The sequence below is a fragment of the Pelmatolapia mariae genome, linkage group LG8 (assembly GCF_036321145.2).
Source record: "Pelmatolapia mariae isolate MD_Pm_ZW linkage group LG8, Pm_UMD_F_2, whole genome shotgun sequence".
NCBI lineage: Eukaryota > Metazoa > Chordata > Actinopteri > Cichliformes > Cichlidae > Pelmatolapia > Pelmatolapia mariae.
The window spans coordinates 20,003,649-20,020,728 of NC_086234.1; the positions used below are offsets into that span (position 1 = coordinate 20,003,649).

A 17,080-nucleotide genomic window follows, 5' to 3' on the forward strand; every position below is an offset into this window, starting at 1 on the left:
GACAATTATCGGGCAGGCGTTATACTTGTTTAGTACTGACTTAATATATTTTTAATATTTTTTCACTTTTCAAAATGATTCTTTTCAATTGTGTTCCTCAGGGTTTAAGAGGTATGACGTGTGAGGGGATCCACCTTCCTCTTGCTTCTTTAGTATCACTACTTGCAGGTCTAAGTAGGGCAGATCTTAAAGTTTGTAACTTTTTTTGTGATGGCAAGACAAAAGAGGGAAGGAGGAGAAGTATAACCAGAGCTGGTTGGAATGTATATGGTCTGAACAGTCTGATAAAGAGGTAACACAAGGTAACACAGATTAAGCATAACATTCTGACCACAGACAGGTGAAGTTAATAACACTGATGATCTCTTCATCATGGAACCTTTTACCTTTTGTCCTCAAAGTTGATGAGTTAGAAACAGGAAAACTGTGACGAATTTAACAAGTTTGAAAAGCGCCAAATTGTGATGGCTTGGCGACTGGGTCAGACCATCTCCAAAACTGCAGCTCTTGTGGGGTGTTTCTGGTCTGCAGTGGTTCAAGGAAGGTAAACCCGCAACAAGGTCATGTGTGGCCAAGGCTCACTGATGCATGTGAGGACCCGTGTGGTCTGATCTAACAGACGAGCAAAAAAGTATTGCTTGTTCTGATAGAAAGGCGTCAGAATAAACAGTGCATTGGTGTTTTTTGTGTTTGAGGCTACATAGTTACAGACCAGTCAGGGTGCCCATGCTGGCCCCTGCCCACCACCGAAAGCACAAATAATTGGCATGTGAGCATCACTTGGATGGCCAGTTGTGTGTGTGTGTGTGTCACTTGTCAGGAAACACCTGACACCAAGATGCACTATGGGAATAAGGCAGGCTGGTGGAGGCAGTCTGATGTTTTGGTCAATGGAAACCTTGGGTCCATGTGGATGTTACGTTGACACGTACCATCTGCCGAAGCATTGTTGTAGACCATGTACACCCTTTGATAGAAATGGCATTCCCTGATGGCCGTGGGCTCTTTCAGGAAGATAATGCAATCTGCCACAAAGCAAAAATGTTTCAGGAACGGTTTGAAGACCTTTAAACCAGGATCACTCAGTAACCAGTCAGGAAATACACATCAGTGCAGCAATCGTTGATGGTATCTAATATGGCGGAGAACTCTTGAACAATTTATTCGTGACGTGGCTCTATACAAGATATCTCTCAATCAACTCTTGTTATTAGAGGGAGATTCAGCTGTGTGCTAAATCTGCAGCTATGAAATCATCCAATCACAGAATAGATATGATACATTGGAGCTTCTTCCTTAATACTGTCATTAACAATATTCATATGAATCACAAATCCAGAGAACAGTTCTTTTAGTGAGCAAAAGAATAGATTTGTTTCTCACGGATTCAATAAAAATAGCTTAATACTATAAATACAAAATATAATAACTTTGTGATGAGATTGATTTGTAGGTTTAAACTTGTGATACTACTTGAAGAAGGCTTATATAGCGATCTAAAAACTATAAAAGGGAGGAATAATGCCAGATTTGAAATAGATTGTCAAGCTACGTCTTTCAGTGGTTAATTTGAAAATATTTGAAACTTAATTATGACCACACCATCATTCACTCTCAACTAATTTGCCCTATTAATATTTAAATTAAAAGGCTAAGTATTTCAGAATAAGGCTTTTTTGTCTTCTTTTCATATTAAACCACAAAATTGTCCTTGCTAAGTAATTGAGCAGACTATTAAACGAATTGGTATATTCAGATAAAATTGATGTCATACCAAAAAATAATTTTTTGTACTCTGTGACGATTATTGAAGATCCTTTTTTTCATCCAGCCCTTGTGTACTGCTCCTCAGATCAAATACTGCCCTCCAGTTATATTCAATCCACAAAGAGGAATGAGACAAGGCCTTCGTCCGTGCAATCAAGCAATCTAATGAGAATATTTTCCATCTGTGGTTCATTATTATGTAAATTACTTTCAAATATACAGTTTTGGACACTTACACGTTAGAATTAAGTTAAAATGCACCCAGGAACAATTACTAACTGCAAAAAAATAATAAAGTTGCAAATACTTGAAATTAACACGCACAGAAATGCAAATGAAAAATGCAAAAGCTTTTCTCTAAAGGCCAGTTACATTCAGTTGGGTTTTATTATTCCAGATGTGATATGATATGGCATGTCTGGGGGCAAAGAGAAGTAGATTTATTACATAAGGCAAGCATAAATGGCCAAAGACCACAGACGAATCAAAACACGCGGCCCAGTGGAACCAGTCAAACTAATAAAAGCATAATGATATACAGCACTTTGGTATCATTAGTATATCCAAACAAATCACTCTGACACTTATTCAGATGGAAGAGGTAGGTGTGGTGGTAACACAGTAATCCCAAGCTCCCTATATTTTGGTAGATCATAGTTTTTATTACAGTGTATGTCTTCGAAGTAGGCCAAAAAGCACAGTGGGGTCACATTAATAGTTAATAAGCTGAATCTTCAATCGGTGCCCTGGGATATGTTGATAAAATGCTGAGGCACAAAACTGCAGACTATATCTGAGCAAATATGATTTGGGAATATTTTGATCTCAGTGCAGAGAATGAAATGAGTAAGATTAGATACCGCTGGGCTTAAAGACATCTTTATGTTTGTGTTCACTGACAACTGATAGGCTACAAAAAACTGCTCTGAGTATCTTTGTTATTGGAAATTTCAACCTAAAGGAAAGTTAAAAAATATCATTTGCTCAGTAGCGGTAAAAGATAGAAAGACGTTTTTAGCTCATCCAGCTGAAGGACAAATGAGCGAGGCATCCAACATCCGTCTGTTCGTCCATCCAGGAATCGCAACTCCTCTTAGAGTATGGGTCTGATTTTATTAGACTGATCTGGTATTATTCTGGTATTTATTTATGCACACACACACAAAGGTAGACGTAGCCACTGTGACATTACTACCTCAGCATCAGCATTATGGCCACACTGTCTTGGGTCTTTGGTACCAGAACTGATTAGATTTAGATGGCATATTGGAGTGCTCCATAGACCTTATGGATGCATCTCACAGATTCAGATACTGATTACAAATAAAATAGAGACTGCAGACTTCTCAGACTGACTGTTAGTGCAGTCAGTGATGTACACAGATCCAAAAGGCAGCAAACCCCAAACACAGTTGAGAGGTCCAGTTTGGTCATTTGAGTTAGTTTGGGTGAAGCCTATCAGAGAGCTGAAAACATAAACTCATAAACCCCCATTGAAGTACAGTTGTGAAGAAGTGTAAATTAGTTACGGAGACAGAAATAGGTTTTTTTTTGTCTGTTGTGTATAACATATATGGGAGTCTGTGGGGGGAAGACTGACTTGTAAAACCAGCCTTCATTGGCCAGTTGAGCAACTGGATTTTTTTTCCACTTCCTGGAAGCTGCTGCTTGAATTTATTTTTATTTTTTTGTAACCCTGACAGAAAACATTCATAATGTAGCATTTTTTATGCCATTTCTCCCCTTTGGTGTATAGTTCTTCAAGTGCTGGATTGAAAAGAAGCATCATCCCACCCACGTGACAATAAGGCTAACATGGGATGTTTATGTTGCCAGACACAGACATTTACACACGGTGACCCTGCGGTGACGTTGCTCGCTTTTGACCACTACAGCATTTATTCCACTAAGGATAGCTATTGTCATGACAACCAGGAATTAGCATCCTTGGATAGTGCTGCCTGTTTCCTATCAACAACGCTCTCTTCTTCCTCTCTTTAACTCCCTTGCATACGTTTTAGTTTCCTCCTGCCTTTTCTCCTCCTCTTACATTTTCAGTTTCTCTATAGACATGATTCCCATTCATTGTTCTGCTCAGTTTATGTTCCCCCTCATTCGCCATGTCATTTATTTACTTTTCACTGTTTGTATTTTCACAAATTCTCCATGACTTGAGGAGCCAATTTTAGATCCCAGAACAATAGATCGTTAATCCTACAGTCTTCTGCCTGCGACGCTTGTTACGTTTTCATGACGATAAATGGATCAATTAGAGTCAGCAGAGATCCTCACTAAGCTAGTGATAACTGGCCTTGCTGAACCCACTCACAAAGTCTTTCCAACTGTTGCTAATGGTATTCCCAACAGATACAATGGCTAAAATTGTTTAGATGTTACCAGGGCAACTAGCTGTTCTGTTTTTAGATCTTAATAAAGTTAAATACCAATTACCCTGTGTGGGAGCTTGTTAGTGTGAATGTTTAGTCCATTGACTGCGCTTGTGCCAGAAAGGGATTTGTACACTAAGTCTCAGTGTTGAGCTTCAACCTAACAACACAACTTTACCCTCCGTCGCTTATTTCATTCCTAATTCTAACCCAGCAGTGGGATAGATAAAGGTTTTAGTTTTTTAATGCATCTACCTTCTCATTTTGCACTCTCTTTTTTATTGCAGTTGACCTAACAAGTCTTGTGGAGGATACTCAGAAGAACCAATTTCTAAAATGCCCGTGGCCACATCCAGCTCTGACTCGGGTAAGTGTCTCGGTCTCGCTGTGATGATTGCACGAGTGTGTGTGTGTGTGCGTGCGTGTGTGTGTGAGTGAGTGAGTGAGTGAGATATTGAGAGGGAGAGATTGGTTAGTGGTTATTCTTTCAGTCAGTACTTGTATCTCATGTCCAGAGTACTAATGTGACTTAATGAGCTGGCTAACCGAGCGGTAAAACGCCAGTTCTAGATCAGTCATGCTTTAAAGGATTTGCCAAATGCATGAGAGCTGAGTAGTATACATCGGTGTATACATAACTGTGCAAGTTTTCAGATGAACACACATTTGAAACATAAAGTGACTTTTTTATTAAAGATTGTCACTGAAATAGCAGGACGTGGAAGAGATTAACGTCCAAGTGTCATGTAAGGGTCTTACTTACTTTGGCAGTTAGCTTTTTTTCTGGTCAGCTTTTTTGAACTCTGTAGATGTGTAGTTAGTCGATGCCTGCTACAGTACAATACAGTGTACATTCATTGGACACTTTATTAGTTACTAGGAATGTCACGATATCAGAAACCAATACCTGTATAACCACATGATTCTCAATATCCAATTTAATAACACATAATGTTTAAGTACATGGGTTGACCATTTTAAAGTCCTTTATTAAAAGGTTGTTTTAAAACACAACAGGGTGGCAGATCATTTATTTAAAATGTTAACATTATACTTGGTTGACTGATGAAATCTTACGATGGTTGCAGATTAAGCTACTAATGTTACAATTATATTATGTTTTTATTAGCACACAATGTTAGCCATTGCTAACATTTTAGCCTGAAGTAAAGTTGATTTACAATAGGAGTGCCAGCTGCATGAAATGAAATGTTAATGCATATTTCAGTAGAACTTAAGGATAACACTTTAGCTATTGTTACTGTGAAAGTTGCTGAGCTTGAATTTTTTTGAACAGATCTAGATCTTTGCTTTGGTGAATTGAGAGTATTTCCTCCTTTGGTAGGAAAAAGACCACAGAATGGTTCGCGTATTGTCTTTTTCGCAGCAATCATCATGGCTTGTCAGAGCAGAGCTACCGCAGCTGCACTACCATGGACAAGGAAATATCATGGCGTTTTCAGAATTTTGAGATTTGAATTTTGCCCTAATTATTGATTTTGGTGACATTATCCATTAAATACACCTGTCTTTTACTGGGTTAGACCCCCTTTTGCCTCCAGAACTGCCTTAATTCTTCATGGCATAGAGTCAACACAGTGTTGAACACATTTCTCAGAGACTTTGGCTTATGATAGCGTCACACAGCATCACTGCAGATTTGTCACCTACCATCAAACCACATCCCAAAAGTGCTTGATTTGAGCATAGTAAAGTAATGCATGATCCCACTGGAAGTGGAAATGGTCAGCAACAATAGTCAGGTAGGGTGTGGCCTAAAACCAATGCTCAACTGGTACTAAGTGGCTTAGAATGTGCTGCAAAAATGTCCTCCACACTATTACACCAGCTGGACCAGCCAGAATCACTGATACAAAGTAGGGTGGATGTGGATTCATGCTTTTATGTTGTTTACGTCAAATTTGAACCCTACCATCCAAATGTTGGCCTTGTGAATTGTAGCTTCCTTTTGTCTTATCTGACAATAGTGGTACCTGGAGTGGTCTTCTGTAGCCCATCTGCTTCAAGGTTCAGAGATGCTCTTCTGCGTACCTCTGTTGTAACAAGTGGTTATTTCAGTTACTGTTGCTTTTCTATCCAGCTCTGAAGGTGTCTATAGTTATCAAGCTGAATCCAGAATAGTAATTTGTGACTGTTTTTGATTAACATAACAAAAGTAGGCATTGTATCCTGTGCAAATGCTTCCGCAGAGAAGTGCTGGACTGCGAGGCAAATTTGGCATCACGTGTTCAAAATTGTTCCATTTATATGAAAGTAAATCTGTGATATTCTGACACCAGTCAAAGTATGTTTTCTTGTTTAAACGAGAAAATGTTTTTGCATTAAACAGTAAACTGGCACATAGCCATGTCTCCATGTATTTCCTTTTCACTCATCGCTGAAGACAGAAACTTGTGAAAAGGAAAAAAAAACATGCATATAACTAAAAAAGGTATATTTATATTTGCAAATAAAACTGTATTTAAGACACTTCACCAGAGTGGTGGAGTAAAAGAAAATGTGTATTTGGTGATGTGAATCAGAAATAGAAGAAAAACGTCTAACGCAAAAAAGACAAAAAGAATGTGACAGAGTTAAAAAAAGAAACAGCCGGGCTACAAAAAGGAGGAAAAAAGTATATAGAAGTTCACACAAGGGAAGCAGACCATTATACACAGCCACCGCTCATCAGAAATGATTAATAATTTAAAAATTGTTAAGAATAAAGTTAATACTCAAAATTAGTTGTGGTGAGGTTTTTAATGGGTAAATTGTATTTGTAAATGAAAAAAAAAACTAATAAGAAAAGGCTTCATTGTGTTGTTTGGACATTTACACATGCACACACATGCACATACTGATATATGTGCGGGAAAAAGTGTTTTTTTGTGCGTACACATCATTTTTACATCCAGCCCCACATGTCTGGGAAAGTCACTCCAGTGTGTTTTTTAATATGGGGCCAAATCTCAAATCCGCAGCCTCAAAGTATTTTGTTATACATGATAGTAAATTCCAGCAGTCAGCTGCCAGAAAAGGAGAGGGAGAGAGAAAGAGAGAGAGAAGCATTTTATACCAAGAATGTGTGTTGAGTCTTTTGTGTAATAGGCTGTCAGTCAGTCTTGATTTGTGCACTAGCCGAGGGCCGAGACTCGGATGAGTGGCATTTTTAGTAACACGCAGTCGATTGTTTCTCTAAACCAATTCATGTCTTTTTTTACATTTAAAAAGCAGCATTTCCAGCAGGGATATATTTTGTTCAGACTTGGAGAAGGGTTAGAGAAGGGTCAGTTTTTATTTGAAACTTTGTTTTTTTTAAATTTATGTCAGCGAAGTAGCTCAGATATAAATTTCCCAATTAGATCATTTCACTTGTATTATATTTAAAAAAGTCAAGTTTGTGATTGTTCCTCTGATAATAGTAATGGCAAGCAGTAACAAAATACACAAGCGCGCTCCCTAAGCGCCACCTCTTTGACCACACCTCCTTCTTACAAGCCAACCCTCTGCTATTCTCTCCCCCCACTTGACCCCCATGGGGAAACCTAGACAGGCACTTTTCCTGGCTCCTCTTTACCCTCCTCTTAAGGAAAGCATCACACTTCCCTCCTCTTGTTCTCCTCTCACGTCCCCCCACCTTCTTTCTTTCCACATGCACCCAGCCCTCCCTCGTCTCCGTTCATTCATGCTGATGAGAAGACGCTCGGCCAGGCATAGCTTATACACATTCACGTCAAGAGCAGGTGGAGAGGGAGGGAGGGGAAGAGCGGCGAGGTGCCGTTAGCGAGGAGTCATTTTGGCGGAAAGAGGAGGGAATCAGGGAGCGATAAGGAGAGAGAGGGAGAGGAAGATCTCTCAGACTGCCTCTGATACAGTATTGGGTGTGTTACTGAGAGTGTGTGTGTGTCCTGTAGTGAGGTGTTGTTCACCATGGCTGGCAGCCTGTTTGGAAGGCTCTCCCTGGAGGAGGGGGACTCAGCCAACTCCCTAGAGGGCCTGGATATCAAGCTGGAGGGAGAAGGTAAGAACACAGGAACTTGCCTGCTGCGAAGCAATATAGGGATTGTTTATAGCAGTTCAGGTGTGTGTGCTGTTACTAGTTAGGCAAGACCTGCTAGACACAAGCTGTAATCAGCAACCAATTCAGTGTTATAATGTTGGTGGTTGTGGACCAGTTGGTGTTTGAATTCATACTGCACCTGCTCCTGATGTGCTGCTTCATGTCTCCAGATTGTGATGACGATGAGCAGAGACAGAATGGGACCCAGGGCAGCATGCGATGTAGACGAATCCCAGGCAGCAGAATACAAAGACATTTATTCACTAGAACACATCATTTCAACACAGTCAGTTTTTTTCTTTTAATTTAATTTACAGAGATTGTGAAAGGAGGAGCTTTAAACTGAGAGAGACCAATTTAGATAAGCCACAATAAAAAAAGAAAAAAAAAACTCAGTGTAAAAGCTAATTTGTTGTACTGGATGATAGTGGCCAGACAATGTTTGCTAGCACAGCATTGAGTGACAAGTACCACACAACCCATTTATAATACATGGAATTCATTAATACTGGATAAAGTTGTATACCACATAATAATATGTTGCGAGTGTGTGTTAGTATCTATTCACGTGGGTCCCTGTGGTCCATGCATGGGCTGCCTGTCTTGGCTAAACAGTGGATATCAGGTGAGGGGGATAAGAACTGAAACAAGTATTTGATGCTGTCATGTTAAATTAGCAGCATCATTACATCATTGCCAAGTCTAATTTGTGTCACACAGTATACTGTCTTGCAAGATATCCTCCGCTTTTCAGTGTGTAGCTTGACACGACAGCGGTGACAGCCGTAATGAATCATATTTTCAGTCAATGCATTTGCATCCTGCCTATCAGTGCACAGTGAATGAGACACAGAGAAGGAGGATAAAGAGAGAGACCTCCAGTGCATTGTATATTCATGGTGAGTAAGTGGGTGGGTGGGTGGGTGGGGGGGTCATTCATATGCAGCGGTGTTCTGATCAGAGACAGCACGCTTGGAAGTGTCACACTCACAACCTTCAGATAACTCTCCGGCTCTTTCACTTCCACCCTTTCTCCACACACACACACACACTCCACACATCTGCGGAACAGTACACAAACTCTCACGCTATCGGAGGAATATTCTGTGTGCCTACCGGACTAATGAAGCAGTGTTCAAACACAGATGATGGATTATTGAGTACAGTGTGTTGGTAAGATTACACTGTCAAAGATAATCGCCGGGTTTCAACAGAAAGGGACAATTTAATACGGTTCTGGCGGAGAGTATTCGATAATGTGGTGACACTGGCAATTATTTCATCCGTATCACACTCAGATGATCTCGGTTTGCTCTTTCATTAACTGTTGCCAAAGAAAACAGATGTACGGTTTGACTCAAACTGCTTGCCTGCGTACAGCGAGATACATTGATAAAGTTATTAGGGTTAGTTACAGTGAGAACGTAACACAAAATCATCCTTTTTGTGTGGGGGGTGGGGTGCCCTCGGCCCCTGGACCCGGTGCTCGGTCACTCTGGCACAGCTGGCTGCCGGCGGAGCTCACGGGCACATCACTGCAACCCCCTCTGGCTTCTGCTCTGCAGCTGCTGAGTGACCCCTCATCTGGGGCTCTCCTCAGCTCTTTCTGGGAGAGTGGTACGGTTGCCCCTCCGTCGGTCTTCCTTGGTCTCTTGTGCTCCTAGGGTCTCTGGATGTCTGGAGCCTGGATCTGCTCCATACCTGCTTCATGCCCTGGTGGATGGGGCTATGGCTCCCCACACCCTCTAGCAGATCATTACATGAAGGAACCTTTTGAATACAAGCGCGCTCATGCTCACAGGTGTACACACGGGTGCTCACACACACAAACTACACCCTTTTTGGCTCCTACCTCAAAGCACACTGTGCGCTGTTGATCTTACGTGCTGCACAATAATATTCAATATTTAGTATTTACTGTTATATTCACATAGATTATCGCGATGATGTTGTTTATTATATTGCTCTCTCTTTTTTTTTTGCTTGTTTTCTCTTTTTTCTTTCTCAACAGGCGATCCAGGTGATTGATATAGGTATTTTTTGTCTGTTTGTTTTGTTTGTTTTTGTTTTTGCCCTTTATCACCGTTCCTCTTCCCCGCTGTTTTTCTTTCCCTACCTCTCTTTCTTTCTCCCTTTTCTTTCCCCCAGTCATGTCTGTCCCGTGTGTAGCAAGTGAAAGTAAAGTAAAATAAACAATAAAAACAAAGGTCAATCAAATAGACCAATACGGCAAGGCTGGGATGGTCCATTTGGTAAAGTAAATACGTTGGGCATCTTTCTCAGCCTTTAGACAATAATTCTGATGGCAAAAGAACCAAACGGGACAGGCGGGAAAAAAAAAAAAAAAAAAGAGAACGTAACACAAAATCATCTTTTTGTTGACACTTTCTGTGGTCATGGGGGGTGAGGAGGAGGGGCTGCTGTCCAATTGCAAAATGTCAACAAATATCACAAGTGTTGTCTCCACTGGTGACCTTCATACAGCTAATAAGGCGATCTGACCTGCATCCATAGCATGCCAGCTTGTAGCAAGGATCACCATGGTGATAGGGAGGCTGCTTAAAAGTCCCTCATCCTGCTGATTGGCTATCTGGGACCTGGAGAGAGAAGGTCATGATTACTTCCACTGGAAGGGTTGCCTTTTATAGGACTTTTACCTACACTGTTATAGCTGTTAGATCACTTACAATTTTTTAAAGTCAAGCAAGGATAATATACAACCATTATCAAGCTGATAACAATGCATAACATAACAATTTCCTTGAAAAAATGAACATCATTTAGGGGTTATTTTACAGAGATATTTCACTGATATTTCTGCTTTTTTTCATAGGAGCTATTACAGTTAAGATTTTTTAGCAATGAGGTCAGGCAGGAGTCCCAGTGATGGTTGCAGACAACATTGTGATCTGTAGTGGAAGTAGAAAACAGGTAGAAAGGGGTATGGGAAAGGTGGAGGGATGCATGGGAGAAAAGAGGAGTAGAAGTCAGTTGAAGCAAGACAGAATACATAGGCTGATGGCAAGCTGAAGATGCAAGGAGTAGAGGTAATAAAGGTGGATGAGTTTAAATAGTTGAGGGCAACCATCCAAAGCAACGGACAGTGTGTAAGAGAGGCGAAGAAGAGAGTGCAGGCAGGGTGGAGTGGGCGGAGACGACTGTCAGGGGTGATTTGTGATACAAGGATACCAGCAAGAGTAAAAAGGAAGGTTTACGAGTTGGTAGGGAGACCTGCTATGATGTATGGTTTGGAGACAGTGGCACTGAAAAAACAGGAAGCTGACGTAGAGGTGGGATAGCTGTAGATGTTAAAGGTTTTTGCTGAAAGTGACCAGAATGGAGAAGTTTACAAAAATCTACTTATCAGGCTCTTATTTGGGATTGATGAAACAATCCACTTATATTTTTATACAGTTATGTTTCTGTAGGGCACTCCTTTTTGTTGTCGTGCATCACTTAATCTTTACTCCATGACCAGGTTTTGTGGGCATGCACGCACTGTATCTGACTCACTGCTCTGTTAATCTGGGGAAAGTAGATATTAACCATACGCGTGCTGCGTTTGCATCATGTTTTAAACCACTCTGTCAGGCAAAAACCAGAGTCAGAATCACAAGTTGGAATTTCTGACACTTGTTAAAAAACACAAAAACCCACACACAGGCACACGGTCCCTGCAGCATTATTTCTATAAAACATTTAATGCTTCATGTAATTCCTTCATGTAATTCAGCTGCTTCACTTAATCTCATCCTGAGCAGAGGCCTTATCAGCAGGAAGTAACAACACCTGTGGGTGCTGATTATTTTCCCAGTACCTTCATTTCACATCGTGATGTTTAAGTCCAAAACTTAGAACTGTGTAATATGTGTGCAGCCATATTAATGCAGTGGAATTATTATTATGTTTTTAACGAGGAGATCTAATTATTTATAGGCAAGTCTCTACAAGTAGCACACAAACAAACGCACACATGCTGATTGACCATGCAAGTAAATTACACAATTGTTGTGCCCACACGTGCTCCAGACGACATTATTACACCTCATCATTACGAACCTGTTTTCTTTTTCAGTGACACTCTACGAGGAGGATGTTGACTTAATAATCCAGAGTTGAGTGCGCGTGCCCCAACCGTGAGCTCGTTCTGTTTGCTTTAGTTGTATTTTGTACGCTCTGTGTTGTCGTTCCTGAAGGAATCTCATCAGACTGATTGCACTCAGAGGGCTTCAAGCTGCAACACTGTGTCACGTTGGAAATATTCATGAATCCCATTGCACTGGGATAAATTCATCGAATGCTTCGGCCTTAACGATTCATCAGTTCTAGCACGTACACACCGCATGGAATATATTCCAATCCAATATCATTCTCCACCAGTGTCTTAAACATTTATCTTTTGCTACCTGAGGGATTGATAGTTAATTATATTTAGCTGGAGAGCCGGGAACTGAATCAAATCTAAAAGCAACATAAAAGTATTTAATAATGTCTTTCAAGGCCAAATAGTATTTTCTTTTTTATAGAGGTGACTTCCAGCATCTTGCAGCGACTTCTAGCAGCTCTTCCAGGAGACAATGAGAATATCAATGAGCTTCTTCAGGAATCTGTCTGTGTTTCACGGGACAAAGCAGGTGTTGTTTACTGGCTGTGCAAACTGAGAACCTAAACATTTACCTCATCCAGTGCAAGTGCCCTGATTTGTCACTGCCAGGCATTTGCCAATACGGACTTTCAGTGTCCTTTTAAAAAGCTGTACTGAATTTCAATCCACATTTGAAATGAAAAAAGTCCATATTTTGAAGTAGAATTAACCCTGTGAGGTCTTAGTCATTACCCTTAACTCTGTTCTATTAAAAAATATTGTTGCTTGTTTTCTTTTCTTGGCTGTCAGGGGTCTAAGAGGTGATCAGTCTTATAAAAAGACACAGGGCTAGGGTTAGGGTGACCGTGGTTCAGGGGGTTGGGAAGCTCATCTTGTAACTGGAAGGTTGCCGGTTCGAACCCCAGCTCTGTCTGGCCTGGTCGTTGTGTCCTTGGGCAAGACACTTCATCCTACTGCCTACTGGTGTTGGCCAGAAGGGCCAATGGCGTGATATGGCAGCCCAGGGCAGCTGTGGCTACAACTGTGGTTTGCCTCCACCAGTGTGTGAATGTGAGAGTGAATGAATAGTGGAAAACCGCTATATAAATGCACTCCATTATTATTATTATTAGTCGCCGATGATGCCTTAAACATCACAGGGTTAATTCTACTATTTGCTAGAAAAAAGTAACCTACTTGCTTGCTCATTACCTGTTGCCAAAAGTGCTCCTTTAACTGACTTTTATTCATCTGGCTCTGCATTCTAAAACACATTGTGTATCTCAGGCGTATTAAGCAGACCAGACTGTTTTTACAGCTAGAAACAACTGGGAGTAAAGAGTCAGCTGCACACTGTACTCCTCTGTGAGTACTGTAATACCCCGTGAGGATTCCACATAGAGAAACAACAACACATCTGCATCTCCCACAAATTTTCCTTCCTTTTTTTTCCACCCTCCCATAGTCCCTCTGTGTACCCTCTCCCTGTTTCCTTAACTGCTGCTCCATAGCAACAGAATAACCTTCACTGAGAGGTCCTTGCACCCTGCTGTGCTCCAAACGCAAACAGTAACAGCCCAGATTGTTTGGCTGCGTCCGTGACATTGGGTTTAATTGTAACTCTCCTTGGAGGTGAGCAGGCGCTCGGATGAGACTTTAACAGACAAAAGCACCTTTAATTTAGTTTCCTTTAATTACACGTCCCCTGCTGTAGCAGAGGCAGGCAAGCGGTTATCTTGGTAATCTTTGTTGAGAGGCGGATGCAGGGAGCCACCACAGCATGCTATAATTTTTTATTTTTTGGCTGCTAACTACAGTAGACTGGGTTTTCATCTAAACCCTATATTAAAAATCGGCCATCACTCCGTTTTAACTTCCTTAAAATGTTCAGGTTTTCCCATAATATTCTGCTTCTTCAGGAGTTTATCTATAAATCCAGCAAATGTAAAATAGTGAAATGCTCCAATGAGAAAATCTGCTCAAGTGTGAAGCTTTTTTTTCCTGGAAGAGTAGGTTGAGTAGAGGGCATAATGTGCTTGTAGCTGGTTAAGTCTGTCGGCACACCTGAGTCCCCCTTTGTGCTTTTAAGCCCTCACCTGCTAAATGAAAGCTCCGTAATGGTATCAAGTTACAGTGTGTGGTAGAGGCAATTTGGATTCAGCGAAGCGAAAAATAACTTTGGCCTGAGTTCTCACCTGTAAAGGCTCCCAGAACGGACAAAAAAAAAGGCACGTAGCATATTAATACGCAAATGTCTACACGCAACTTCAATCTGAAATGAGTCGTGAGCAGAAGAGAGATACATTCAGTAATACGCTGCAGCTCTATGGCAGGTTTATGCAAGGCAGGACTGCTGTGACAGTGGTGGTATACAGGATGAAGCATTCCACCTGAATGCTAAAGAGGAAGTTATTTGACAGAGAAGCTTGCAGCATAAAAAGAAGCCAATGAATACTTTATCTTAAGATGGGCACAGACTAAACGACTGTCAGGCCTGTTGTGAATGCAATTTGGACTCGTTGACGGATTGAGTGTCTAATTTATGTGGGTTTTTTTGTTTCTTCCACAGAAGTAACTGGAGCTTTTATTTACCTCACCTGCAGAAAGTATCAAGGCCTTTATTTGAAGGAGGCTTTTATTAAAGACTTTAATTTATAATTCCTTCTGTTTGAGCCTTATATGTACGACTTCTTATATTGACGTGCTCCCATTTCCCTGTTAATAGCACAGCACTGCACTGTTAACACAAAACAAACTCCCACCAGGCCCTGTGGTCATTTAGCATTACAGTGAACATTTATTAACAAGGACTTTATTGTGATAGATCTGCTGGATCTCGTATTGCTCTAGTAGACCTGTTGGGTCATGCACCAAGCGGTTACCCAGTGACTACAGTGACAACACTACTAACTACATTGTTATAGCACTATAATTTATTATGTGAACACTGTTAATATCACTTGCAGGAAGGGGGGAAAGAAAAAAACTAGGGTCAAACATTTGTAACTAGAAGCAGATTTTGCAGTTCATTCAAGAAAAATTGCCGTACTTTGCACATGTGTTCTGTATATAAGAGGAGCACTGAGAGATTTTTGAAGACCTGTGAAGAAAATCACATAAAACACAAAGGAACACAAAATGAAAAGAGGAAAAAACAACATAAAAACCACTGTGATTTTAAAAAATATGGATTTCACCACATGGGTGGCTGATTCTTCTGGGTGGGTGAAGTTTATCTCTGTGGACACGCCTCTGTGGCCAGACCTCTGTGATATTTGCTTTGATGCACACCACAAAAAATAGGGGAAGCAGTGCTTATTACATTATAGTGCTTATTATACATCATGAATTATGTGCATAAACTTGGACATAGAAGAAAGGCAACGATACCCAAAGAGGACAAGTTGGATTTTTAATAATTTCTCTGAATAATAGATGTATTCCAGTAATACTCAGCAGTGTGATTATTAAACATTGGCCCTTTTCACACTTTCTGATGGTTCCTTTGCGCCTAAATGTGAGTCAAAACCATTTCCAGTTTGTGATATTTTTTGTGACTTTGTGTAAAATCTTTGACACGCTTTGGTAAAGCAGCTGCCTGTTTTATCAGGATGGTTAGAGTGGCTGATGTGTAAGTGTATTAAAACAGCCAGTGGCAAGTTGGATGAGAGCTAGAAAAGATGATAAAAAAGATGGAAGTGAAACATGTGACTAAAAGAAATAAAAATCCTCACACGTGTCTGGGCGCAGCAGAGATGAACTAAGATTGGGGAAAGGGCCGATGTGACAGCAACAATTGCGTACAGTTGCAATGATTAAAGAGAATTATGCAGGACCTGTAAACCAGGCCTGCTGGTCTGATATTCTCTGCCAGACACAAACTTGGCAACTCTCCTGCTGGAGCAGAGCTGGTGTTAGAGGGGAAAAAAGGGAAGAGAAAAAAGACTCCACTGCGGAAGACTTGTGAAATTATTAATTTAATTTACTTGTGAAATTGTTGGGCAAGAGGACGGATGGAGTGTGTAATCTTCGAGGTGGTCTTCCGTTGTCTTCTTTTCTTCCTTTCTACCTTTTATTTCTCGCTATAGGCAGAGACAAGAACAGCTCAATGTGTTTGTTAGTATTTCAAGTGTGCATTTAATAATACTTCCTAACAGAAGTAGACCAAAAATAGGTTTGTGGCTACTCTCTAAATATCTCAAATCTGTCACTGTTAAGCCATTTGCCAGTTTTATTTGGAAAAATATGGAACTAAGTTGAATGAATTAGCGAACATGCTGAGCTTCACTTCACTAAAATGAAACTAGGACACCTAAATTTTTATGGTTAATGATCAATAAAAAGTGTGCAGTGAAGCCAGAAACAGAAACATGTAGAGAACCAAGCATTGAAGCATTAAAAATAAAATTAAATAGCATTAAGTAAGTTAATAAAATTATTTAAGACTCTTGTTATTGTGTAATGTCAATGGAGCAGCTTCATGCATTGTTATCAGGCTTTCAGGGGGGCAACAAAAATGTGAATTTTTCTATTATGTGATATTTCCTGGCTCACTGAAAAATGTATTTACTGTTTTATGTTGGTTTATTTTTTATTATACGTGTTTGTGTTGTAGCTCTTCTTGCTCTCACAGATCAGAAGGTGGAAAATCAAATCAAAAATCAATTTTATTTTGGGACAGATTTAATGTGGTGTTCATGTTTGCAGAGTTCTGTTAAATGGTGTGGCGTATATTGTAAAATTATACATTTAACAAAAGTATGGCTGTTAGTTATACAAGAA

At 40.4% G+C, this 17,080-nt stretch overlaps 1 protein-coding gene across 3 annotated transcripts in view; it reads left to right on the top strand.

The window, feature by feature from the left end:
- The window catches only part of mpp2b (MAGUK p55 scaffold protein 2b), a 51,988-nt gene that overhangs the window by 10,997 nt on the left and 23,911 nt on the right, over window positions 1–17,080 (top strand). The window contains exons 1-2 of one of the 3 annotated variants that reach the window (XM_063481445.1): window positions 4,314–4,521; window positions 8,069–8,175. In XM_063481445.1, the coding sequence (XP_063337515.1) occupies window positions 8,085–8,175 (91 nt within the window). In that variant the 5' untranslated portion in view covers window positions 4,314–4,521; window positions 8,069–8,084. Of the gene's footprint in view, window positions 1–4,313; window positions 4,522–8,068; window positions 8,176–10,225; window positions 10,248–17,080 lie in introns of those variants that run through there. The other 2 variants (XM_063481447.1, XM_063481446.1) reach the window with 2 other exon arrangements.